This window comes from Stegodyphus dumicola, chromosome 7 (genome assembly GCF_044657685.1).
Source record: "Stegodyphus dumicola isolate Sdum_Otavi_A_Nest chromosome 7, ASM4465768v1".
Lineage (NCBI taxonomy): Eukaryota > Metazoa > Arthropoda > Arachnida > Araneae > Eresidae > Stegodyphus > Stegodyphus dumicola.
In genome coordinates, this window is record NC_140774.1 from 150,014,804 (window position 1) to 150,042,788 (window position 27,985).

Here is a 27,985-nt window from a genome sequence, read left to right on the forward strand (position 1 = left end):
AAATTAAAGACACTAGTAACACAAAAAATACCACTGTATGGCTTTAAGGGGAGGTTCAAATTACTGTTTGCAGAAATGAAATTGTGCTAGGGGAAATGGATTAATAATGATATGGAAAGTGCTAGAATTGAACTACTGGATTTTAAAAAAATACATATTTCTCTGCTTAGCTTGCCCTGCTCTCTGTACCCCAAAAGTTTCTCATTTTGGACATCAAAAAAATGTTAAAGAGTCTGTTTTTGAAAACCTATCCTTATTCACTCCTAATGCATCTTGTAAAAAGTAAAAAAAGGAACGAAAAAGAATGCTATGAAGTTTAAAAAAAAAAAAAAAAAAGGAAAAAAGAAAAGAAAAAAGAAAGCTACAAAGTTAATTTAAGTTGCAGTTTTAGCAACAAATCTGCTGTTTAATAATCTGCATTTATTATATATACATATATTTAAAAAAAGCACTTATGCAGGCATTAAAAATGATAAATAAACTCAACAAAATCACCTCTTCAATCAAAATATGTTACAACCACAGTATATTTTTTTTAAATCATTTTGTATGTACATACGAGAAAAGCTGTCGTTAAATTAAACCTGCTGAATTTCAAAATTTTGTTCATTTAAATTTAAAACTGAACACATATTATAGGTGATATCAATTAAATATATATGAATTATTAGAATTTTTCATTAAGGGATGTTCATTTAGTCAACATTTAAACTAAAAGACAAAAGAAAGAACTAATCTATCTTGCGACATTACAATCATGAAAAAATAAGTCTTATTTGCATTTCAGAGACAGAATTACACACACACACAAAAAAAAAAACTACACATTTACAATAACATAAAAAAGCACTCTGAAATAACTGATCACATGATAATAAATATACCTCATAAACACATAAAAATACATGGCCAAGTAGCACCAAGATATGTTTCATTAAGAAGAATTAACATTTGGTAGAAACCAAGTAATTCAAAAACAGTTAATTTCTTAAAACAGCCATTAGCTCGAATGGATTTCATTTAATACTAATTTCAATCACACTGAACATCATATATTTTATTATTATTTCTTTTTTGGTCAAAAGCCATCAAAATTTATGTTTCTCAAATCTTTTTTTTTTTTTTTTTTTTTTTTTTTTTTTTCAAACCAACAATACAAATTCATGGCAAAATCACAAAAAGTTTTGGTTGCTTGACACTGAAGAAATTTTTCTTAGCATTTTATTCTTTATCTAAGATCTTATATTATTTAGCATTTCGTTCTTCCTCTAGGATTCTTATTATTTAGCATTTTATTCATCATTTTAGATCTTACATGCTAGCAAATGAATCTTATGTAATAGCATATAAATTTTGAAAGCTTGCATTTAAAATGAAGAAATTGTATTCTCTCATTTTGCAATTAAAAAATAGAAAAAAAAAATTTTAATGTGACTTTTCTAAAAGCTCTAGAAAATATTTCAGTAAAAGTGCAAAATACTTTTCAAAAATGAATAATAAAAGATTCACCTACAGATTCAAACAACAAAATTTGTTAAATGCAACTTATCCTAAAAATCCCTTAAAAAATAAACTGAATACATGGATAACACATTCTTATATGGTCATATGATGCCGTATGGTCTTTTACTGGTCACAGATGCTGAATGAGATGTTATTGGAGAATAGAAAATAATTTGATAAATATATTATTTATTTATATATATATATTTATATTTATGCACAAATATATACAAAATGGAATAGTCTTCTTGTCATGAATAATTGGGCCACAGAAGTGATGCACAAAGAATTTTCGATGTCACCTTCATGAACAATTGGGATACAAAAGTAATACACAAATAATTCTCTAGGTAATAATTTAAAAAATAAACTTGAATTGTGGTGTTTCAAAATACCACAATGAAAGCAAACTTCAACAGAGAGATGATCACAAAAATTGCAAAATTATAAAATATATATTCATATATAAATGAATAGTCTCATATTCCATAGGAATAAGAATGTGCAAAATTTTCACTAGGGTTATTTTTTTAACTTTTTCTTCTTCCTCCTTTCCATTTCTTGCAGCTTTCGTTCTTCTTCTAGATCTTCAAGATAACCAAGTTTCGCACTTTTGGTAAAAAATAAAGAAAACAAGAAGAGGAAAAAATTACCAAAATATATAAATATGAGAAAGAATTTCTAAATATATATACTTTCATCATTATATATTGCTTCATCTTTATATATTACAGTGTTTCAAATAATTTTATGTGAATTACATATGTCCTGAAAAATTATACGTTTAGTATTTTAAAGTTTAGAATTTTAGCTTTACAACTGCAACTTAAAGGATTTGCATGCACAATAATCAAATTATCTAGAACTATAAATAATAGACCAGGGGGTCATAATGTGTATCATATAATCATGTGAAAGGGCTCCTTAGATCAACAAAGTTTAAAACCTACTGCCCTGTACTTGTTTAAAGCCAATTCCTTATTATAATTATTAAGTGCTATACTATTTTATTATTAAAAGCATATATTGTAAGTTGTTGTTTTTAATATCAGTAAAAATGTTATTTTTAATATCAGTCAACTGTGAATGCAAATTAACGTATTTCATTTCTTAAAAATAATAAATAAACCAATTTTTATCCTGAAAATCTACACTTTAGTTAACCTATCATGACATTTTCATTCAGCTATCACACACATTTTATTCATTTACATTTCATTCAAAAACAATCTGATATCTCAAAACATATTTATGAATAAATTTAAAGAATCTGAATGCAGAATTTAAAAGTTTGGATTGTCCAAAAACATGAAATAACAACTTTGCATGAATATTACAGAATGCTTACTGCTGAACAAAAATAGGACAACAATTTTCAACAAAGAAATGCAGAATAATTAATGAATTCTATTATTTAATTAAGCAAAATATGGACAGAGTTTTAGCTGATTTAAAAGGAAACTTCTTAGAACAGTAAATCATATTTTTTCATGCTTTTAAATTCACTAAAAATGTTATTGTTCTCTGTTAGTTAGAAAACAATGAATTCATAAACAATACTTTTAATGTACTATTTAATACTTTGGGGAAAGTATTAATCATGATTAGATATTTTGTTTGCCAAACATTAAACATCAATCCAATAAATAATGCATAATTAGCATTATGATTTAAATAAATAATTAATTCCCCCCTTTTTTAGAATTGTATAGCTATAATACTTCATTTATTTTTGGGTCTCATTACAAAGCATAAGATGAAACTTGTTCAATTTTACTTTGAAAATCAATGCACAATTATTTTGATGCAGTGAGTGTACTAAATTTTAACATTTGGAACATGCCTAGTGTTGCAACAATTTGACATTTTCTGTAACAAACAACGATGCTTTTTAGAGGGAAATTTTTAGAATCACATGATTTCTATACGTGCAGATCACAATCACTAAAAACTACAACAGTTTTTTTTTTTTTTAACCTTGATGTATTTAATTTGAAAGGTAGATGGATATAAGCCATGACTATGCAACAACTTCAATATTTGATGAGCAATTCAATACTTATGATCCGAAATTCTAGCATGGAAAATTCCCTGCATAAAATACATCACGTCAAGGCTAATATTTGCCAGATATTATTTTTAAAACACAATGCGATATGTCTCCTTAAATTGTATTTAATGATACACATGCCAAAAAATGAATTATTTTCAAAGAAAAAAATATTATTCATTATTTAAATTTCCTGTTTTAACTTAATGTTTTTTCTATTACTTTTTCTAATTTTTTAATACTGAATTACACTTTTTACCTTCTCCAAATCATTTACCAATGTTTATACTTTATATCTTGTACTGTTTGTAAGTTTGGAATATAGAAATATTTAAAGTTTGAAAGTTCAAATAACTACCCTTTAATTAGTGCTGCATTTATCCATAAATAAAATTTATTTGAATGACTAAATTAGCTTTTATTACTTAGTTATTAGTTTCAGTTAGATCTTATATCCTGTTAATAAATTAATACACATACACATGTACATTTTGTATGTATGAATACCTATTTTTACATAGCATCTTAATATATAAAAGTGAAACAAATCTAGAATTATTTCATATTAATATTACTTGTAATCACATTTATGTTTTAAAATACCTTACAACAATCAAACCAAATTCTGAAGCAGCAAAAAATCCAACAGTTCAAATAAATATAATGATTACTTTAAATATTTTCCACAGCTCAAAGAGAATGCATTTGATATCCAAATCAAGATTCAAGTATGCCACCTTATGGAAAATGAAAGTAATCAGGCATTTGGAAGCAAGAATAAAAAGCATACCTTCTAACTTCTTCTTTCATCTGTTCAGCAAAGCTGCTCTCTGGGATATCTTCATCATCATCATCAATGTACCTACATTAAGTGATAAAATTTAAAATACAGAAAAGATTTCAAATATATTTAGTACACAGCTAAATTTAGCAGACATTTAATTTTCTTTTCAGAGAGAGAGAATAGAATTAAAATATTTTATAACTTAATACTATTAGGTTGTCATGAAAATAATGCAGGTTTTTAACCTATATCTTTAAAGTATCATAACTCAATTCAAAAACAATTTTATTAATCAAAATAAGCACCAGTCGAATCAATGCATTTTTGGCAACAAGATATAAGTTTATTTATGCTTATAGCATAAAATTCTGGATGCGATAAAGTTGTCAAAGGCGTTTTTGACCTCGTTTGGGTTTTCTGAAGCATTTCTTCTGTGGAGTGTTATTTAGATGTTTGAAAAAGTGGTAATTGGTTGGCGAGAGGTCAGGCGAATATGGGGGAAGAGGGAGAGTCTCGTATCCCAATTTGTTCAATTTCTGTAGGGTCAGTTGCACGACGTGCAGCGGAGCACTGTCATTGAGAAGAACTGGTCGCTTTTTGTTGATCAATGCCGAGCACATGTATTGCAATTTTTGGTGCATTTTGTTGATTTGCTAACAGTATTTATCTGCTGTAATCATTTCGCCCAGATTTAGAAAGCTGTGGTGGATGAGACTGGCCGCAGACCACCAAACAGTCACCATAATTTTCTTTTGGTGCAAATTTGGTTTTGGAAAGTGTTGTGGTTTCTGACCATGGCCCGTCTACTGTGCCGAATGTGACCAGTTGTTACAGAGAATCCACTTTTCATTGCACATAACAATTTGATCAAGAAAAGGATCATTTTTAATGCAGAGAAAAAGAGCAGACGACACTTCAAAACGGCGATTTTTAAAATTTTTGCTCAATTCGTAAGGCACTGACTTTTCGCGCTTCTTTGACTTTTCTATATGATTCAAGTGATCAGAAATTGTTGTTTTGCTTATGCCAAGCTCCTTCGCAAGCTCTCAAACAGTTTTGCATGGGTTTGTTACAACTTAAGTCTTCCAATCACTGTCAACAGCTGAAGAGCGTCCATGATGCTCTTGATCTTCCAGGTCAAATTCTCCATGACAAAACTTTTGGTACCACCGTTGAACTGTAGATTCATTAACACATTTCTCGCCCCATACTTCGTTGACATTTCGAGCCGTTTGTGCTGCACTGTGGCCTACTACTACTGTGGCCAGAAAATCCTGTTTCGACATCTAAACAAAAACACCTAGTAAATATTTTTTTAAATAATTTTGGAACAAAATCATTATTATAGAAATATAGAGCAAAAATAGACCTTTAAAATGATGTATAAACCAGTGTAATTAAAAATATTTTTGTTGCTAAAAATGTACAGGAAAGATAAATAATTGCAAAACCTGCATAATTTTCCGGAAAACCTAATATTAAACGTTCAGCTCTATTTTTTGACATCAGTGAGCATTGCACTTGAGAGAGAGAGAGAGAAAGGGGGAAAGAAACTGAACTCTCAAATATTTATGAAGATAGCATAGCTTCCAGCCTTAAAATATGAAAAACTGGAAGATTTTTCACACAGAAATCGAACTTAAATTTATTTTAGAATGCATGAAACAGGTTACTGAACTATTCATACTATTATCTCGATATAAAGTATATTTATATTTAATTAGATATTTTAAATTATGTCTTTTGGTTTATTTAATTTTGTAAGTCCTTACATTTTGTTATAAGAAAAATACTGAGCAGGGAAGGAAAGCTCTTATTCATCAAAATACTTCTAATATGACGAAAATAAAAAACTAATAATTTATGTACATACTGTATGGATCAACTTGTACCATATAACATTCTATCTTTATAAAAAGTTCTATAAAGGTTTATAATAGATTGAAAAAATTCATAGAAAAATTAAATAAATTATGTCAAAATTCACTAAATATCGGGAAAATGGAATAAACACAAATTTTAAATTTCATTAATTCAATAAATCTCATTTATTGACAGGAAATATTTTCCATCTACTGAGAGACCAGGAGATGTGATGAAAAACGGCGAGTCTCTTACTAAACCCTGGAAAATTGACAGCTTTGAGAAAGGTATCTACAGTCAAAAGTCGTTAATCCGGACTTGTCGGGACTTTGACGATTCCGAATTAACGGTTTTTCCGGATTACAGATCATCAATTTAAATCTGGTAAAATGGCATGCAGAAATTATAAAATTAAATATATGAAACCATAATTTATGAAATAAAGAACAATTATGATCTAAAGGGTATCAAAATTTACAAAAAAAAAAAAAGCTTAATATTTATTTGTTTACTTTATTAAACATTTCTTTCAATGTAAGTTCTTTAAGTTGCTTCATTTTTTATGTGATAATACTTTCTCTTTAATTCTATAAACAGACATAATTTCTTGTTCAGTTACAAAGTTCCGCTGTTCAAGTCCTATAATTGCTGTGTCGAGAATACTGACTAATTTGTCAATTGAAATTTTTTCGTTTTCAATAACCTCTGTGTCACTTTCTTCGCTATCGGAAGCGAATTATAATGACGAGGAATTTAATTTAAATCATATCAAAGACGGAGTACATTGAGATGAAATACTACATTTAGTAAGGAATTATAAGCCAAATAAAATAAAAACATCTGCCCTGAAGATATGGATAGTGCTGACAGATCAACTTCCAGTTCATTGTGCGCCGTGACGTTCCCCCCCCAACACACACACACACGCAGAACAGCGTGAAATTGATAAACAGATTTCGGAATGGGGATATGCCTTTATCCATTTTTTGCAGCAATTCCACTTTTTGTTTAATGGACTTCGAAACATACTTTCGCTTTGTAGATCCTTTACATATTAGTAAATATATATCAGAAATTCTATTTGACATAATCGAAAGTTCAAGCTTACTTTTATAAAATTGCTTTAACAGTCTGCAAAAAATAATAAGCTGGATCAAATTCAAAGATTAAGGAACAACGCAATCTGCAACATTAACTGAATTAGATAATTTTAGCTTAGCTTATACTGTCTGTTATACATTAAACGAGCATTCATAAATGTATTTTGTGCATACGCACACGCATATTCGCAGCCGTAAAGGTCTTACGAATTAAGTCAACGCGACACAACGCGACTCATGCGCAGAAAGTTTGCAGCTTTGAGGTCCGGATTATGGGTGTCCGAATTAACGACTTTTGACTGTATTACAAATTGGGTAAATGAGATTACCATGTTTGATGATTAAGTCTCATAGTACTAAAAATTAACTTTCCAGACACTTAATAACATACACTTTAAAATAGGACTAAGTCAAATAATAAAATTTGAACAGACTTTTATTCTTGAAGAAAGTATTGCCATATTTACTTATGCATTTGTCACCCTAATCCTAGTTCCCCTAGCACTAAGTCCTCAAAATTTTTTCACATAACTTTCCATTTCAAGACCAACAGAAAGCGGGCTTGTCTAAATTTAAAAATGGATTCATCAATATAGTGATTGTTTTCATCTTACTAATTGATTTGCCTCTGGATTTGGGGTACAATTTTTTTTTTTTTAATGATTAAGCAATAATAGTGAAGAGCTTTAACAAAATAAGGATATCTTAATGTTATTGATAATTCCTGAAGATCATTGCATGTGAGAAAACAAATTGAACAGTGCCGAAGACAATGAATGACAACAGTAACACCTGCAAGCTGTAGCAAATGACACAGACATTACTTCCAGCAGCATTAAATGACTTGATGCCTAAGGAGTAGCATAAGATAAGAATAAGAGTAGGTGAAATTCAAGATATAAATAAGTAGAAATCAAAATACCTTGTAAGATATTGTTATGCTAATATTATTGTGTATTCTTATTGGAATGAAAGTTTTCTTTTAAATAAATAATACTGCGATTGTTACCAGTAATTTTGCATAGAATATTTTCTTTTGTTTTGTTCTTACTGTAACTGTGTCCTTTGGAAATTACATGATTTGCACAATTTTCCCTTCTTGATTTTCAAACAATAAAATTAGTAAAAAAAAAGACAACACAAATAAATGAAATTTTTATTTTTTGAAAATTATCTTCTTATTCTATCAAGCAATATGGCAAACACTCCACTAGACTTTGATATCATTGAATTCCATCTCAGTTTATTTAATCACATCATCTAACAGCTTTTGTAAATATTCCAGAGTCCTATCATGGTTACCCCTCCTATTTTTTCTTCAATTTTACTATACTTCTTGTAATCTTCTACAGATCTTTTTTGTAAAAATACTTCATCAAGAATACCTTTGTCTATTGAAATTCTATAACCTTTGACGATCTTTTCTTTCTCCATTCACAGTTTTATGCTTCACTTATGTATTCAAATCCCTGAACAATTCAGAAATAAATTCCAGTCTAATACTCTCCAATACTTTTTCATCACATTCAGCACCATTACAATTACTATAAATAATCAATATGTTTCACCAGTACTATTCAACTCAATAATTTTTCAATTAAAAATGAAAAAAACTTTCATACTTAATATTGCTAATGGTTCATTAAGTTTTTAACACTTCAAACACCATTTTCAGAACTTTTGGGAGACATAATTCAGGGATGACAGCAGAATGTTTTATAAAGGAAAATATTTTCATGAAGTTAGTAAAAATCCTACAAAAATTATAACAATATATGCATTACATTAACATAATAAGCCACATGTATATAACATTTGTCAAATATAAAATAAACTATAACATAATTTTCAATAAGTATAATAAAAATAATTATCAAATTATATGTAAGGTAGGTAATTAAAATATCTCTTGTAAGAAAATAAAATGTCGGTGGGCATATTACAATGAAGAACTAGTAACCATCTATCAGCAATATACACACAGTATAAACATCTAAATTTCATGAACAAAATGCTTTAGAATTCAGCAAATGAATCAATTGATCAGCAAATGCATGACAATTTTCAACATCAATGACATGCATTACTCAGAAGGGAATATCAAAGCATTAAAAAAAAGGGGAGGATAGATAGCTTTTGATAATATTTGTAAAGTTGCTTTAAGTCTAACAACCTTAATGTGCATAAATTTCTCAGCTACTACATTTAAAATTTGATTTTCTATAAGATCAATCCATAAGTTCAAGAAATTTTTAATTTTCAGTGTTTCTGCAGCCAAAGTAAAGTTCCATAAAATAAGCAGACAGAACTTCAGATTGTTTTTATGGCTAACATAAACTACTTTTTAAATTAAAATTTTTATTATTTAAAAGTTTGGTATTTTATGCATCATTTAAAAAATTTATATAGTTTAATTTCTTAAAAATAAAAATTAATGATCCAGAAGACAAACTGCTACCTAGATGATCAAGGTTTTCAAACCTAAATTAGGTAATTGCATTTTAATTAAAGTAATAGTTATATTATGATATGGCTTCAGCAAACCAATTATAATGCTTTAAAAACAACAGCAGAAAGTAAACACCATGTAAAACATTTCTGCTTTTACAATAATTTTCAAGATAATTACACTAAGATACAGTACCTATTGCGATCATAGCCAAATATCTCTTTTATGTATTCAGAATAATTTTCATCATTTTGGGAAGGCCCATCATCTATGAAATCACTCATATCATCATCATCATCTTCATCATCACTTTCAATTCTTCTCTTCGGTGGAGGCTCTAAAAGATAAATTTAAATAAACAATAATACTTTAAAGTTTTAAAACTGTAATAAAATAAAAAATATTTCATAATAACATGCTTCACTCTCTTTCAATGTGCTGGAATCTTCAAATTTTAAGACAGATTAAGTACATAATTAGCTAAATTATTAGAATAAAAACTGACAGTAAAAAAAACCTTTATCTTGCAACAAATTATTTCTTTTTACAAATTCAAAATTTAAGCAATCCTGTAACCCTTTTAAGATTTTTCAAAAATACAGATGTTACTTCAAAACTTTGAATATAATTTAAACTACATAACTAATAATTCAAACTTCAGTTTCAACCTCAGTTCCCATTTCCAGCACACTTTATGAACAATAAAAATATTTTTAATAACAGAAACTGAGGAGCATACTTTCTTCAAAACAATAGAAAATTATAAAAAAAAAAAAATCCCTCAAAATATCCCTCTATTTTGACTCTCAAAGGCAGCTTCATCACAACCCTCCCAAAAAAAATTAAAAGAATGACAGAATCACCACATTCAATTTTTACTATTTTTTAATGGCTTAATGCAAATAACGAAATAAAAAATAAGAAGCAATTAAAATTAAATTCAGAAAATTATTCACATATATATTTTATGTATTACAATGTTGAGTCTCACATTCAACTGCAACTCGAATTCAGAACCTATATTCAAACAATGGGAGTTGAAAAGAATACATCAGAGTTTACGACCATTAATTTCCCTAATGATATGTTTTGATAAGTTAAAACAGCCACTGATAGCAAAATAACCTCCTCAAAATATTTCTAACAACATAAATTCCAAATTGTTATATATTTCTACATTTCTTTTACTTAAATTTTTAATTACTGTGTTTTCATTTATAATTATGCATGCAAGTGGATCTAAAACAGCAGTTTAAACAAGGAAGTATTTTAGCAATGACAGGTAACAGGAATTAACAGGTAATTAATTGAGGTAGCTGGAATTCTCCCACTTACTTGGAGGTCTCTGAGGCTCTAACAACCTTCTTGGTGGATCCAAATATGGATTTTTATGAAACGGTTTCTTTTCAAGACCTTTTTGAGACGAAGCCTTTTGCTTCATGCTGCTCGTTTCCATTCCTGCTTTAGATGCTAAAGGCCTATTAGTTTGCACTTTTGGAACAGTTTTACCATTTACAGGCATCTGTATCTTTTTAGACTCATTTGAAGGCTTGCATTTTTCAGATGCTTTCTTATCACTCACCATATTCTTTACAGGTTGATTCTCTGAGATGTCTTTATTTACATTTAAACCAAATTGAGCAGCAAATTTTTCTTCCAATTCTTTTTTTATCTTCTGTTCTAATTGTTCTCGCAACCTTTGTTCAATACCTTTTGCAATAGCATCTGTATCAATTGTTGGCACTGGCACAGTTTGTTTTACAGGTGAAGAAGAAATAGGAGCTATTTTTGTGCTGTTCTTCTTCTGAAGTATAATTTTCTTTTTAATATCTATATTCTTTTCTCGTACAGGAGATTGACTATACTGCTTTGATGTTGACTTTTGGGAGTTTATCACATTTGACGGACTCTTCTGTAAATTTGCTACTGTATTAGATGATGTTTTCTGTACATTTGGTATTGAATTTGAAAGTATCTTCTGAGAGTTTGATACTATAGTTGATGATGCTTTTTGTGAAACTGATACTTTGTGATTTTTCTCGTGTGATACAGCAGAATTTGTTTTCATAGATGATTGGATTTTATTTATATTTTGATTAACTGGTTTTGTATTTGAAATATGTTTCATACTTTGAGCCTCCTTAACACTTTTAGGATTTTTAAATTTTGGTGGTTCAGGTAATGATTTTGAACCTGGATCCTTTTCAATATGTATCACAACTGGACTCTTTGTGCTACCTTTTCCAGATGAGTTATTTTTAGGTGTAACAGATGACTGCTGACTATTACCATATATTGTAGGTTGTATGCCCTTATTTAACATTTCCTGCCTTCTTTTTTGTTTTGCTAATTCAAGTTCCATAAGTTTCCGTTCCTTTTTTGTCATAAGCCGTTCTTCTTCTTTTTTCTTCACTGGTATTTCAATAGGTTCGTATTGCTTCTTTTCAGCAACTTTTAACAAATCAGCAAAACTCATAGCAGGAGCAGGAGGTCTTGAAAGTCTTTTAACTGCATTATTTTTTTCAGAGCTGAATTTATTAGATGAAATTCTATCATGATATTTTAAAGTGGATTCAGATGAATCTCTATGTCCATTTTGATATTTTTCATCTAAACATGGGTCCTCATCTACCTCAGTTACCTCAGGGTTTTTAGATTTCCGTTTTCTTTTCCTTGGCATCAATTTTTCTCTTTCTTCCATTTCAATACGAGCTTTCATACGCTCCACTTTATTTGCCAAATGCTGCCTTTGAAGCTCGGCTTCTCTCTTCTTTTTGGCTTCAATTTCATCTTCAGTTAATTTTATCTTACTAAAATCATTATCTTTAGTACGTGATGCCATGATTTTGGCCTTTTTACTGTTTTTTGAATTTTGTGCTCTAAGTGCTAGTAGCTGTTCCTTTTGTTTCTGTGCTTCAGCAGCTAATAAAAAAAAGAAATTGTCATATAAAAAGAAAATGTAAAAAGCCAGCAATGATACTCATAATTCAGTTATTTATTTATAAACTGAAAACTACACAAATGAATCAATAGTCTGAGAGACAAAATTACATATTAAAGTCAGAACTGATTAATTTATTACATATTTATCAAGAATATAAAATTTTCATTAAGAATAAAAGTCGGTATTTTTTCTATCACTTGAAAAAAAACTAGACAAGAAATATTCCTATTACTGTCACACAAAGAAAAATAGTATGTTATGTATGTTATATGAATTCCATGTATGTTATATGAATTACTAAATTATGACAAAAACATAATAATGATGATGATCATAAAGATTACAGTTATATCATCAGTGTGCATAACAACACTCTCCAAAAAATGAGAAAACAAATTGATAAAATAGCATTATAATCTATTTTTAAAAATTAATTTCACATTAAGTGGGCTTTATGAATTAAATTTTGTCAACTGAGCAGATTTTTTTAACGAAGTTTTGTTAATTCTTTATCACAGAGAATTTTTCTTTTTTTTTTTTTTTTTTAAATAAAACATTATGTCTAAAGAAGTTAAGAGAAAGATGAATATGAAAGGAATGTATTTTTGAAGAGCAGTACAGGAAAATTCTAATGCAATTATTGCCAAGAACCAGAATTTGATCCTTGGGTTCCCGGTGATGATGTGTCACTTAAGAGAATGCTAAATCCCCTCTACTTTTTTGGGAATGCTATCTGCAGAAATTTATTTTATTTATTGATTGATTTTTGAATTTGTTGGCAAAGGTTATTCTTATATATCTTTGTTATTTGGACTTTAAAATGGCAATATTTTATCTGGGAAGGTTAAAAAGAAAAGAAAGAAAATATATTAAAAGGGTACTTTCTGACAATCAACACTCCTACGCAAAGTTGTTGACTAATTGGCAACTTTATGAGCTACTGAGAAATCCTTTTTTTTGGGGGGGGGGCTACCTTTATAGCTCATATACATTGTTCTGCTCATAAATAATAATAAAATGAAGCATTTTCTGAGAAACAAAAAATTTTACTGCGAATCTTTATAATACCCATCACAAATTATACTGCAACTTTGTGAGAGAAGTAAAGAGTAAATGATAATGGACTAGAACCAATACAAAAAACATAAGCAACAATTACGGAAAATAAATGTCCTTTCTGACTGGAACAATACTGCTCTACTTTTAAATTCTCAAAATCAAAATTGTTAATCACCAAGGCCATGACAACCACTGCAAGACTTGGCTATTGCAGTTCCTTGCTGGGTAGACACCCAGTAGCAAGTGCTGTCCTTTCTTTCAGTCTGGAATATATTAATACTTCATTACTTTATTTTGGAAAAGTAAGAGAAAGTTTGAAGATGCTGCTGCCAACGACATGAGTAGTGGTATAGGAATATGCCAATATACTTGGATCTGAAGCCTTTTGCAGTTTAAAAAACATTGTCATCGAAAATATCGTGGTGAAAAATAAATCACCTACAAATTATCGCACAATGATAACATTCCAGACATGCATTTTTCAGGCTTTAAAAGTTGTAAATGTATATTTGCATAATTATTTATGAGTGGAAAAAGGAATATTTTAAATTTTATATCTCATAATTTTGAAGTAACTAATCTTTTTATTGAAAAAATAAGAAGGGAACTTGAGCATTTAAAAACTGAAAATGAGTAGAAAATGAATGCAACTCAAATTTTCAAAAAAGAATTTAATAGAATTTTAAACTTGCAAAGTCAATAAAAGACCATAAAAAATTAAATCTTTTCTTATAAAGTTCTGCTGATAATTTTCATGAACAATACAGTCTAAAAAAGTTTAGAAAAAGGAAGTGCATGAGATTCCCTCCAGAAAAATTGTTTAATTAATTATCAATTTTTTTTCACATCTGTTAATCTGATATTCTTTTAGTATTTATGTCTTGTTTTGTTTCCATTTATTCTTAAAGTGTCATTAACATTTTCATGTACAGCGTGCAGTCAATCATTTGGATGTAGGTTGGCTAGTTATGACAAAAGCCAGCTACGTAATATTTCAGCAGGGGATTTGAATTTATTGGATTATGCTGAAGCATACTAGGGCTAACGAATGTCAAACGATGTAAGGGGAGGGAGGCTTTGTAGAATACTTTCTTATTAACTACCACATATCCATGTTACACATGAGGAAAATCACAAAAATGTCATGCAACAAGCTCATTCGCTGGGTCAAAATTTCAGTGTTCAACAACTTTACTACTAGGGCACTTGTGGCCAATTCAGCAGGAAATGTTAATGGAAACTAGTTCATTTTTTGCATCAGTCACTGGATGATTCAAAATTAAAATTAGACACAGAAAATTTAAATGCATTAAAAAAAAAAAAAGAAATAACATACAATTGTGAACTCTCTCAGAAATGGTGGTATCTCCCTGACCAGCATTTCTGAGAACAGAAATAAACATAGGTTTTAATCATTATTCAAGATGACTGAATCCACACAAGATTAAAAAGATACAGAATCTTGAATGATTGCTTTAATGAGGATTTCACAATTATTTTTTAAACCATTCATTAAAAAATCAATCACATATTATTTCCAATTCCAAAAAATGTTTTCAAAGCTGTAGATGTTATATATACCACCATTATTCTTTCAGAGGCTATATACAATTCTAAATTTAATTTTGTATATTTTTTCAGATTAATGTACAAGTAGCAGACATTGTCAATGAGAGAAAGATAAAGAAAGACAGTGGTATGGCCATTTGTCGGGGAACTGGTAGCAATGGGGAATCAATGAAACAGATTTCCAAAAGCAGATTTGGACAAAAGTACAGTACTTTCAATCATCCTACCAATTTCATTTATTTGTATACCACTTATTTTTTTCACTTCCTCATATTCATATGCACATTTTGTTATTTACATAAATTAGTTTTATTCTTTAAATGCATTAAATTGAAAAGCAAATTTGCATAATTTTTATATTTAAAGACAAATTTTTAAATTTAATTCGTTAGATTAAAACATGTTTCAGAAAAATTTGTTAATTTCTCTTAACGATCTAAAAGTTTAGAAATTTGGTAAATAAATGCATGTAGCACAATTCTGAAAATACACTGTCTGAAACTTATAGAATCAAAAAAATTACTTAATTTTAAAAATCATGTTCCTCAGATTCAAAATACCGGGTTTTAAAGTTCCCTGCCACTGCAAATATCTGCATGAACAGTTCGTGCTGCCATGTTTAATCATATTTTGTCAAATGATTTTTGGTATTTGAAGGAAACAGACTTGGTTCAAAACACTGTGTTGTGAAATTTGTAAAAAAATATTGTTATCATTAAGTACAAGGTGTCTGAAATGGAATTATCATGCTACCAGATTAGAACCATCATTTACTTCCAGTTCTGCAGCAAAAAGCTATAGAATGCTACCAAATCATATGTATAGCTTTAGGAACTAATGTTGTATCATATGACACAGTGAAAGTTTGTTACCAAAAGTTCAAAAACAATGACTATGGCACTTAAGAAGCAGAGTGCTCTAGCCGACCTAGTTGATGAGGCCATCTGCGAGAACTTGTGAAAGAAGTTCTGTATGCAACCCCTCGAGAGCTTACTAAGGACTTAGACATTAGTGACAAGACCATTAGTCATGCTATACGTTGCATAATCTTGATGTACAAGATCAATTGCTGGGTTCCGCATGAACTGACTTATACAGATAAGGGTAGACATGTTCGGACCTGCACTAATCTGCTTGAATATTAATGCAAGGACAAAATTCTGAACTAGATCATCATTTGTGATGAAAAGTGGATCTGCTTCAATAACACAGGGTGAAAAGGGTGTTAGTCTGAGCCCGGTGAGCCCATCAGCAGCATCGCAAAGCACAATTTGACTAACAAAAAGATCATGCTTTGTATCTGGTGGGATTGCTGTGGTGTTATCCGCAAAGATTACATGAAAAAAGGTAAAACCTTAGACAGCAAAGTGTACAGTGAGATGCTAGTCTGTGCTGCTGCTGCTATCAAGGGAAAACGTCGAACTGAGTTAAGGCGCAAAAAGGTAATATTCCATCACGATAATGCAAGACCACATGTGTCTGCATTCATTGGCTAGACTTTGTACAGACTCGAATGGGATATATTGCCACACCCACCATACAGACCCGACATCGCTCCTTCGGACTTCTACCTTTTTTCACACCTGCAGCCACATCTTGCTCTTGCTATCTTCCATTCTGCGTAAGATGTCCGAAATGAGGTTAATTTGTTTTTGGACTCGTGGTCACGAAGTTTTTGATCTGAAGACTTTGAAAAACTGCCAAAACACTAGCAGAAAATTATAGATTTTAGTTGAGTACTACCCACACTAAAGGTACTACTTTCACGTTTTTTTCCCTAACTTTATTAAGAACGTATTTTAGCGAAAAACTTTCATTACAACCAGATATTTTCCCTTCTCAGCAACAAAATTTGAATTTATGATATCTTCTTTCACCTGTATAATGTGGGAGTTTTGCCTTCTTGATCAAATACTGTGGCCTTCTCAACACCTGTATTATGACTTCCTTTCTTTATTTTTGAGAAGTATCAGAAAACTACAACACTGATGTTAAAAATGAGTAGGATCAGTTCATAAGAAATGATTAAAACTAATATAGAATAATACAATTTTATTGTTTGTTGCTTAGTACTGCTTAAATAAACAACCCTCTCTTTTTGTTCAAATTCTGCATTAAAAATACCAGGTGGCTGAAATTACACCATCCTTCAAAATTTTATTTTACTTTAATACATTATTATGTCATAACACTTACTAAAATTGGAAAATTTGAATATTTAAACAAAGCTGTAAACCATACGTTTTAGAAATGACAATATTTCTCCTTTCGGTCGTGTCTGAATTATCTAGCTGATATCAGGTGTTAAAAAGGTAGCAGCAGATGTCAGTTTTCAGGAAATGAGGAGTACTGGCAATAATATTATATATGATTAAAAGTAATTAACCTAAGAACATTAGCATATTACATGAAAGTAACATTCTTTCATCAAAGAACATTACGCCGAATTCTTGATTATCAGTGTGCGAAACATCGATTTTACAAATTATTCGTTCACTGTCCCTCAAAAAGCAAATCTCCTCAAATTATTAACAAAGGCAAAAAGTTTACATTTTTTTAGAAGAAACTCATATACTTGATGAATTGAATCACAGCCTAAAATGTAGATCCTAAAACATTACATGGCTGGAAAAAAATGAATCCTGAAACTAATCAGGTTGTTTAAATGAAGAAAACAATATTGGGCTTCTTTGAAATAACTTGTGGTGTTTATGATTGGAAAATATAAATGAAGAAAACATGAAGTGCGAATTGAGGGGGGGGGGAAAAAAAACTGAAAGGTTTCAGATTTTAAATTATGTCCAAAGGGGCTTTTTCTTAACATTTTGTGTGTTACCTTTATTTATTAAATATCATGTTCTACGTACTCAAACTATAAAATTCAGTTCAACAGCAATATCGCAAATTAATTTTAAAATGAGAGCATTTCTTTAGAATTTCCGATACAGAGTCTCGCGTGCTTGAGATAAAAATGTTTTTTTTTTCGCACAGTGCTGTCACTACTCACTCTGAAATAGTTTAGTTTTTTAATCAAAAATTTGTTGAAGTGTTACAAAATCTGAAATCGATAATAAAACAAATTACAAATTCCAATTAGGGCTTCCACATGCCCATATTCTATGAAAGATTACATTATTCAAATTTTGACAGCTTTAGGTACCGTTCTTTTATCATAATGCGAGAAACATACATACATTTATGCAGATTCTCAATTATTTAATTTCTTTAAATATAAGACAGGGCGATAATATATGGTGGCAACAATTTGAAAAGTGATATAGCCTTTTAAAGTTTTCGATGCAAAATGCCAAAAAGAAATTAATGGTCCTTCAGGACAAATTGCCCCTTTGGACTAATAAATTTACAGGTTTATTTCAGACCAAGACAGGCGATGCAGTGAGTCAAAACAAAGTAGTTGCAAATAGTGAAACAAGGAAAAGGAAACAGAAACAATGGCTAGATTGGGGTTTTGAAATGTGTAGAAAAGTTGTTAACCTGTATAAGCGATTACGTTAAGTTCAAATTCAGTAGTATGATAACTTTGTTTAATTATCTCATAAGAAGTGTTTGTTCAGTGCCCCATATTGTATGAAAGAATATCAACATGCATCCAGAAAAGGAAAGAAAGAATGCCATAGAACATTTTACACAATAAAAAATTTTAAATAATCTTCATAAAATTTTGACAACTATTTTAATTAAATTCTGTTTTGAAGATAACATAGTATTCTTTGCAAAACCTTCTGCCTACAAATAACTTCTTCATATGGTATTTAATAAACTCTGTGTATGAATATATATATTCAAAAGAGGCAGAGGGCTTTATCAAGATACAAACAAGGCATGGCAATCCAAATATGTTTGGTAAACTCTAGTGGAAACTTCAATTTTTTAATTATTTTCATTTCAAACTGCACACCAACTGTAGAAAATACAAATACTTATTTAGACAACAGATGAAATGCTATTTCCCTTTGTTCACGTGCTGCTAAGCTCATGGCGCACCTTCTGAAGTGACCGGAATGTTCAGCTGTCTCTTATTAATGAAATAGCCTTTAGCGCATAAGTGGAAAGAATTCCAAGAGTTATGCTTGATCTCTCGATGACTCACACGTTCTCGTGCCTGCCAACTCTCCTGCACTAAAGGGGTATTACAACAAAGGTTGTTAGTAGTATAATTAGCCGTAAATGATTTCCTCTCCTATGTTACTTCAACCGATGGATACAACATAGATGTATTGTATAAAGATCCCTCTGTAGCATCTTATCTAGCAATTTTTTTTTCATCATTCTGCAGACTACAGGATATTTAAAAAAATTAAATATGTTTTAAAAAATGAGATACACAGTAAAAAGGAAGGATATAAACTGTTCAGAAGAATATATTAAAAATTTTTCGTATGAAAAACAGTGATTGTGATTCTTCAATGGGTCTCTATACGTAATGATAAAGAAATGAGGAAAGAAATGTGAGCTTCTCATTTTAACATGGAATAATTAAGGTAACACTGCCAGCGAAGACACTGATTTTGTTTTTTAACTCAATACTCAGAATTAAAAGCTGGAAGCATTAGTTTCCTGAAAATTTGCTAATTGCTTTCATCGTGCACACTGATTCTCACTTCTTTTTAAAACAAATATATGCTACTATTAAAGGGGGGAACTTTCATCTTATGCTTGCCAAATGCTGAGAACATGGGTGCAGATAATCAGAAAGTGATATTAGAAGATTAAATTGTACTGTCATAATGAGTATGCTTTGGGATGTTTTCTGCTGCCTCCCCCCTTACACACACATTCACTACAACTGGGCCTGTCGAATTTTCATCCCTTCAGATTACTTTAAAATTTTTTGAACAGCCTGGAATTAAAATCTTTGGAGATAGTTAAATGGCATCTTGATAACTTCTTTTTTAAAGAAAGAATTTTCCAGCTACCGGAGACAGAGGAAAATGGCACAGAACAAAACGGTGTTTATGCGATTCAATGAAATTCTCTTATGCCTTTGTACTGCTTCATTTGGTTTTGTCATTCAATTGTCTGTGCAAAAAAACCACAGACCTTTCAAAATAACCCAAAATAAAGTGTATAAATCCATACGCAAGATATCCACTTGCATGGGTTGGCTGCTCTTGTATGTGAACTCGGAAATACACCAAAAACGTGGCAATTCTGCAGAAGATTGAAATTGAGGGTATGAATAATCACAAACTAAAGAAAATTAAGTTGAATAAATTATTAAAAGTCTTCCCTAGAATTTTAATTAAGAGAATATTTTAATTAGTATTTTCTTTAACTAAAATGTGTTTATTCTTTTCATTTCAAATTTCTTGTCCATCATTTTTGTCATTTTAAGGCTTTATATTTCTAGGATAGCATCAATACTAATTACTCCAGCTGTGGCACTGGCCTAACATTTCACCAACATTTATATATGAGATAAAAAATTATACATGACAATTAAGGTAGTTCTTGTATGAAATATATTTCTCCCTGCTGTACAGTCCCTGTAGTATGTCTCTGTTGTACAGTCCATGTCCTTTCAAGTGGCAAACTACTACTTTAAGTTGCATCTTTGACAAAGATTAAAAATAATACTCACATAAATAACAAAAGTATAGTTATTCTAAAATGATCAATAAACAAACACGGGAGAGGAATATTACCTTTGGCCTCTTCTTCTGCTTTTTTCTTTTCCAAAAACCTTCTAATATTATCAGACTGAACTCCAGACTTGGGAACCTTTTTTGGTGGAGGCAGAAGAGTACTGTATCTTTTGACAGAGGTCTGAAATGTAGAATAATGAGCAAATTCAATAAAACAGTATTCAATAATGAATTCCAATTTTTACTCAAAAGCATAAAATATTTTTGAAAGCGAAATTAAATACAGCAACTGTTTATATTAGCTATTACTTACGCTTCAAAACTTAGCAATATTTATTAAATTAGCTTAAGTAATACCTATTCATGTCATGATGATCTATGTAAATGACTGAGATGAAATTATGAACAATTACTAAAATAAGTAAATATCATAACTTCAGCAGTCCATCTACTTCATAAGGCGAGAAGACTATGACTTCTCATTATGAAAAACAATGTTTAACATTTCTTATTAAGTTTACCATTAGCACAGTGGACCACAAATTCACAAACACTCAAAAATATTTTGAAAAAAGAGGGTGTTGAATTCAAAATTGTGATACAAGTTTTAGATATCGACTGGAATACCGAAGAGAAGAGAAAAGTAGTGTTTGAACTGAAAACAAGGAGGACAAATATCTAGGACATCTGGTAAAATTTCGTTCCATTGGTGCCCAAGTAAAAGTTACGCAGGATTATACCTATTATCATGGTCTTCAAATTATTATACTTCAGAATCAAAAGCATCTAAAAAGCTGCCTTCTGAATCAGCTCTCGATTCTTTGAGACTTAAATCCTCTTGTTCAGTTGATCTACTCATTTTTCAAATAAAAAACACAAAAATATAATGAGCACAGAAACTGAATTTTTTCAAAATATGTTCTAACTAAATTTTTTTCCTAAATCTGCATACTACTCCTGTATAATCAAATTACAAATACTGTGCTGCCATCTGTGAATCTACTTTGTAAATAAAATTGATATGGGCATGATAAAAATTAGAATTCCCATAACTTTTTATTGCAAATGCACAGCCTGTGTGAGAGACAGGCGAAACAGAATTTACTCGATCCGGTTGCCTGTATTAGAGACGGGTGTGATGACTAAGAGGTTAGAAAAGTTTATACCATATGGCTCTGGTAATTATTTTCAGGGCAATTTCCCATATCAACAGTATTTAAACAGAATATTTAATAAGCAGTTTTTATTTGGACTAAATGCTTGCAAGGTCAGCCACTTAAAATAATTGTTTTAGAAAATATACATAAAGTCTGAAATCTGGACACAGCCCTCCTCCCAAAATAACAATAATAATAAATCCCCCTTTAGAAAGTTTTAAGAATGGAGAATATGATAACAAAAGGAAGGTGTATTGTATTTTTCTCTACACTGACTAAGGTTCTGAGACCACCACTTTCAAACATCTGCTGGCTAGGAAGCTGCACCATGACCAACAACAATGCATTGATTGAAGTTGTATTGATGTTGACCAAGATTATATTTTCAGTAGTTGTAGCGTGTGCAGGGCATTTTGCTGCAAAGTGTAGATAAATTCTGCTGCCTAGTACCTCACTAAATTCTAAAAATTTTGCCCCCCCCCCTCAGTGCCTCTCCTAAATTTTAAAAATTCTGCCATCTCTAATTTTTTCAACTTGGTGCTCCTCTAAATTCTAAAATTTTTTCTACCCCTAAATTCTGACACCAGGCATGACCATGCTGTTTGCACCTGTTTTGTCACAGGCTTGGCGAGGGGTTGAAGTTCCAATGAGATAAAAATATTTTATTAGAGACAGTAGCAACACAGTAGCAGTGATCTTGATTATGTTTTGGCCACAAAAGAATTTATTGATGACACTGTGGCCCAGCATGCTACTGGTAATTTCTTTATAATCCAATGTCCTGCCAAAAATACCAATTGTAAAGACAAAAATGCCATGGAAAACATGGAAGATTACTTTGACTATATAACAGATATCTTCTGACAGCTTTATATCGTTCTCAGACAGTTCAATCATGCATATTTCATCATTCGAAATATATTAATTACACAATTGTAATTCTAATATATTTTCAGATTACAAATACATGAATTTAAGTGTTTATTTATCCATTCAAACTATCAGTGTTACAGATCAAAAAGTGAAATATTACAATTGTTAGTTATACTGGAATTCCTTCAAATGTGTTTAGGCAGTATTTCTTTTTGAAAGCCTTTCTGAAGGAAAAGTACTAACAGAACCAATACTACTACCACTGCACTATCACATTCTAATAATATCTGATAAGCTTTGAATACCTATTTAAAGGATTTCATCAAGACAACCAGCTTACATTTATGTTATAAATGTAGGAAATTACAAAAGCTATGCAGCCACTAAGAACTTAAGCCAGTATTCTATAGTTTCAGTGGTTAGAGTAGACTTTAAGGTACCCCTTGTATTATGGCGAAGTTGTTGTTTCATTTATCGCCAAGTTGTTGTTTCATTTATGGTAGCCTGAGTAGTTGAATGTTATGGAAACCCTATTGTGAGGTAATCGGGTGCATGATTCTGGGAAATTTTGAATCATGGGATGTTTCAGAAGTGCTTTTGTGGTGTGTGTTGGTTTATTGTTTAGACGGTAGAATGTAGTAAGATTAATTTGAAGTTTCTGTATGATTTGGAACGAAAAGAGTGTTAATTGACTGGTGTGTAAATGAAGGTTTACTTAGTAGCCATTATAAGTGTCCTGTATGTAGAAAGGATATGCATCTAGTCGACGTAAAAACCAGTTAGATGGATTTGAATGGGTTTGTAGGAAGGAAGATTCAGATAATTTCAGGAAATTTTTGGATGTTGTTAAGAAATTTTTTGTGCCACAGACAAAAGACGAAGGAACTTCTAAATAGGGTAAGTGAATATTTGCTTTTTGTAGTGCTTAAATGTATAACATCTTTTTCCTTTTTTATGTTATTTTATTGTTTGGTTTAAAATTTATTTTATTGAGATTATGTATTTTTTGTTTGCCTATATTGTAGACTTTGGTGCTCCTTTGGCTTTTTAAGTGAAAATATATCGATGTGTACATGGACAAAGTAAAGGGAGTGCGCAATGCAAGTTTGTGCAATTCTGTTTTTTTTTTTTTTTTTTTTTTTTTTTTTTTTTTAAGTGAAAATAGGTCGACATGTACATGGATAAAGTTAAAAGAGTTCGCAATGCCAATTTTGTGCAATTCGGGATTAAGTGAAAATAGGTCGATGTGTACATGGATAAAGTCAAAGGAGTGTGCAATGCCATTTTTGTGCTATTTGAGGTTTTTTTTTTTTAAGTGAAAATAAGTTGATGTGTACATGGATACCGAGTTTGTGCAATTGATTGTTTGTCTTTTATTTTGGCTTTGTGTAGTGGCGATTTTTGGCGCAAAAATTGCCTCTTCGCAAGCCAAAATAAAGAGTCAAAGAATTGCACAAAATCAATATCCATGTATAGCCAAAAATCGCCAAGGGGTACTCTAAACTATACTTTTACCCCGAGTTTGTGCAATTCTTTTGTCTTGTTATTTTGGCTTTGTGTAGCGGCAATTTTTGGCGCTACACAAATCGCAAAAATCGCCATTATGCAAGCCAAAATAATAAGTCAAAGAATTGCACAAACTCGGTATCCATTTACAGCCAAAAATCACCAAGTTTCGCCAAGGGGTACCCTAAAATATACTTTTATCGTTTCAGCCTCTGATAAATCTTAGTGTAACTTACTCTACACAAATGACAAATAAAAATACTTTATTTTAAACATTATTACTTGTTTCATATATAAATTATACATCCCTGTAAAATTTTGTGTTAATTAATACAGTTATCTTACTATTTTACATGTACTATCAAGTCTACCTTTGTCAACTCCCATCAAGATACAAATTTGTTGATACAAATAAGCACATAGTTCTTAAAGTTTGCGTCTTTTGCAACTATCACTGACTGGTTCCTCTGTTACATTTTCCCACCACTGAAGTTTTTGCCAGCTTTAACTTCACTAGCTGTATTATCTTATTTAAATATTTGGGCTGAGCCAAAACATATTTAGGTACGTGTTATTTTGCATTTGAAACTTTAACTGAAACATTTATTAGCCATTTTCTCACGGGTATTGGCCTTTTAATTTTTTTTTACTATATAGCAGACTGACATATTAATAAACAAGGTTTATTTTAAATCTTTATCTGACTTTCTGTTTACTGCAGTTTAAGAGTAGGATGGAACAAGGTTGCTTGTCAGTTCTAGGTATTTACATTTAAAGTAGTGTAGAAGAGTACACAATATCCAAGAAGAAATTTTTAAAAGGATTACTACATCATTTGTACATAACATATATTTTCATTTAGCTATCCAAAGCTAATATTGGCACATGTATTGCTAGAAGTTAATTTTCTAAACAAGCTTGTTATATCAGTTTTTTACAGGTTCCTTCAAATGTAATATATATATTAAAAAAAAGCAAAGTTCCCTTATAAAGTATTTCAAAATGTTCTCCCCCCAGGAAAAAAATCCTTGTCTGCACACATTTAATTAATTAACCAATCATTCTATAACATATTAGATTTAAAATTTCTATTACATCTGTTCTTTATCATTATTTAACTGACAGAAGAAAACTTTCAGATTCTTCAGTTGGAATAATGAGATCTTCTACTCAAACATACAATCACTACAAAAATTATAAGGAAACAAATTTAAGCATCTGTGAATATTGCCTTATAAATGCTTTAAACTTATTTTCCCCTAAAAATCAAAATACAATGTCCTTTGAATAAATATATCACACTTTTAAATTTATTGAAGACAATGAATGCATCACACATAATTAAAAAGAAAGGGAAGCATAATTTCAAAAACAGTACATGACCCATTTTTAAGTCTATCCTGGAAATCTTCATTGCAGAGAGTGGCAACATACATACATGCTTGCTAAGCCTGAGGATAAGAACTTGGAGCTTTTTTGGTCAAGACTTACTTCTTACTTCTCACCTTTGTCTGCCTGTACATGGTTGATATCTGGCATTTTTAATTAATAGCATTTTGAACAATCGTTAGAAGTTTGTGATTCTTAGGCCTTTCTATTGACCTTCTGATGGAGTCTAATAGCGATAAAACATTGCCATAAGTCTTTTGCAGTAATCTGCACAAATGATAAAATAATTTTTACAACTGTAATGCACATCCGACAGATTTTCCAAAGTGTATTAAAACTTAAGACAGCATAAATACATCATTCAAAATAAGTTATAACAAAGTCCTAAGAAGGTTTAAATTACCTTTTTATTAAAACTTTAAATTAAAAAGAATGAACCACTTGTGCATACAAATAACCTCCATCACATGCAAATATTTAAGATAATATAATTTGAAATTCAACTCAATTAACAACTCTCAACATAGTCAGAGATTACGCAAAATGATCTACTTAAGCTGGCTCAAACGATTTAACAGCCCATTTTAACACTGGTTAGAAAAAATAGCTAGAAAGCCAGAACAGGCAGAGCTGGTGATAAGATGTAAATTGCATGTGACATTGCCAAACGTTTTAACGTTAAAAACATTCATATTCTACAATTAATTTGCATTTTGATACGGACCAAGCAAAGAAGTTATAGTAAAGGTTTAAATCACAATTATTAGGGGTAAAGTGCAGAATCACCTACTTATTTGTTTGGCACTTTTTACAAGAGTAAGAAGAATTGGATTTTTGTCAATTTTCTTTGACTTTTTAAGTGAAAATAGGTCAATGTGTACATGGATAAAGTCGAGGGAGTGCGCAATGCCATTTTTTGTGCAATTCTGGAATATTTTTTTAAGTGAAAATAGGCCGATGTGTACATGGATACCAAGTATGTGCAATTCTTAAAAACGTGCCAAGCAGTGGGTGATTCTGCACTTTTCCATAATTGGTTAATTAACATAAAATACCTTATACTAGTCCCCACCTACCTTCACTTTTCCCTACATGATTACTTATCAAATATTAAGGTCTGAAAGACTATGAATGAGATCTTAAATTCTCAAATCGAAAAGCTTGAGCCAACTCTTCCAAATCTCATTTAAGTTACTATTAATGCTTATGCCTGAAATTACATTTTCCATTGTATTTAAACTCCATATCGCACCTTCGAACAATATTTTTTTTCAAGATTTTCTTTCTCTCACTTCTTCCTCCAGATTCTCGGAAGGAAAAATAGTTTAGCAGAGAATACTTTAAGCTGAAGAAATATGCACGAAAAAGAATGACCTTTTAAAATTCACGTTTCCTTTTAATCTCTTTATTTCAGTATCGCGTTGGATGAAAGAGTGCGTAAAATCGAAGAATTTTAATAAGTTCTACCTGCAAGCATTCCTACATCGTTAAAATAATTAGGCACATCAGACGTCACCAAAACCCTTTTCCAAATCTGTATCTAATGTTATTAATTTAATTTAACTTGAAAAGCAAATTCATCATTCAAAATGAATTATTTTAAAATCTGTAGAACTAAAAATACCGTTTTGTTAGTGGAATATTACAGATTTTGGCTAAAAATCTGACACATGTAATGACATAATTGTGGCCGATTTAAAAGTTTTCAAGGTATAATTACATAACACAATTCTTCACTTTAGAAAAGCATTGTCTCCAGAGTTCAAGTAAAATATAAATTTTTTACCTCATGTTTTGCCTCTTCTCTATTATAATCAGCAACATCTAACAGTTCTTTAAAATCCATCTAACATATGAATGATTATGTATTCATGTGAAGTAATCAAGTTATTCTTAAAATTCTTGATTTCAGGAATTATATCTATTGTACCTTAGATCTAAAAAAATATGACATATAGCTTCAATCTCCATGAAATGCATTAAAAATATATTACAATGTTTCAAATTCATTGGCTACGTTTACGTATGCTTAAGCATACTTAACGAGAACTAGAAAATTCATTTACACTTCCATTACTTGCGGTTGCCATTCTACGCACAGCAACTCTGTAACCAACACCTGGTAACAATATT

General features: G+C 30.3%; 1 protein-coding gene across 2 annotated transcripts; it reads right to left on the bottom strand.

The window, feature by feature from the left end:
* Window positions 1–1,672: 1,672 nt before the first annotated feature.
* On the bottom strand, window positions 1,673–27,936 carry LOC118191366 (uncharacterized). Of its 2 annotated transcripts, XR_015042210.1 has the most exons (7): window positions 27,639–27,936; window positions 20,988–21,108; window positions 11,085–12,671; window positions 9,945–10,086; window positions 8,923–9,054; window positions 4,344–4,415; window positions 2,059–2,113 (listed from the first exon to the last, which is right to left on the bottom strand). XR_015042210.1 is itself a non-coding variant. In XM_035362172.2 (6 exons), exons 1-6 carry the CDS (start codon window positions 27,696–27,698, stop codon window positions 2,026–2,028), a joined length of 2,070 nt encoding a protein of 689 aa, XP_035218063.1. In that variant the 5' UTR covers window positions 27,699–27,935; the 3' UTR covers window positions 1,673–2,025. The 2 variants fall into 2 exon arrangements, 1 of the variants encoding a protein (XP_035218063.1); XM_035362172.2 differs by lacking the exon at window positions 8,923–9,054 and having other exon boundaries at window positions 1,673–2,113; window positions 27,639–27,935.
* Window positions 27,937–27,985: the final 49 nt, after the last annotated feature.

Bases quoted from the DNA above. Each gene is read 5' to 3' on its own strand.
- LOC118191366 (XM_035362172.2), bottom strand. From the start codon at position 27,698: ATGGATTTTAAAGAACTGTTAGATGTTGCTGATTATAATAGAGAAGAG. The intron at 10,087-11,084 runs GTAAGTGGGAGA...TTTATCTTTTAG, and splicing joins AGAGCCTCAGAGACCTCCAA to AGCCTCCACCGAAGAGAAGA. The intron at 4,416-9,944 runs GTACTGTATCTT...CACTTAATGTAG, and splicing joins TTTGGCTATGATCGCAATAG to GTACATTGATGATGATGATG.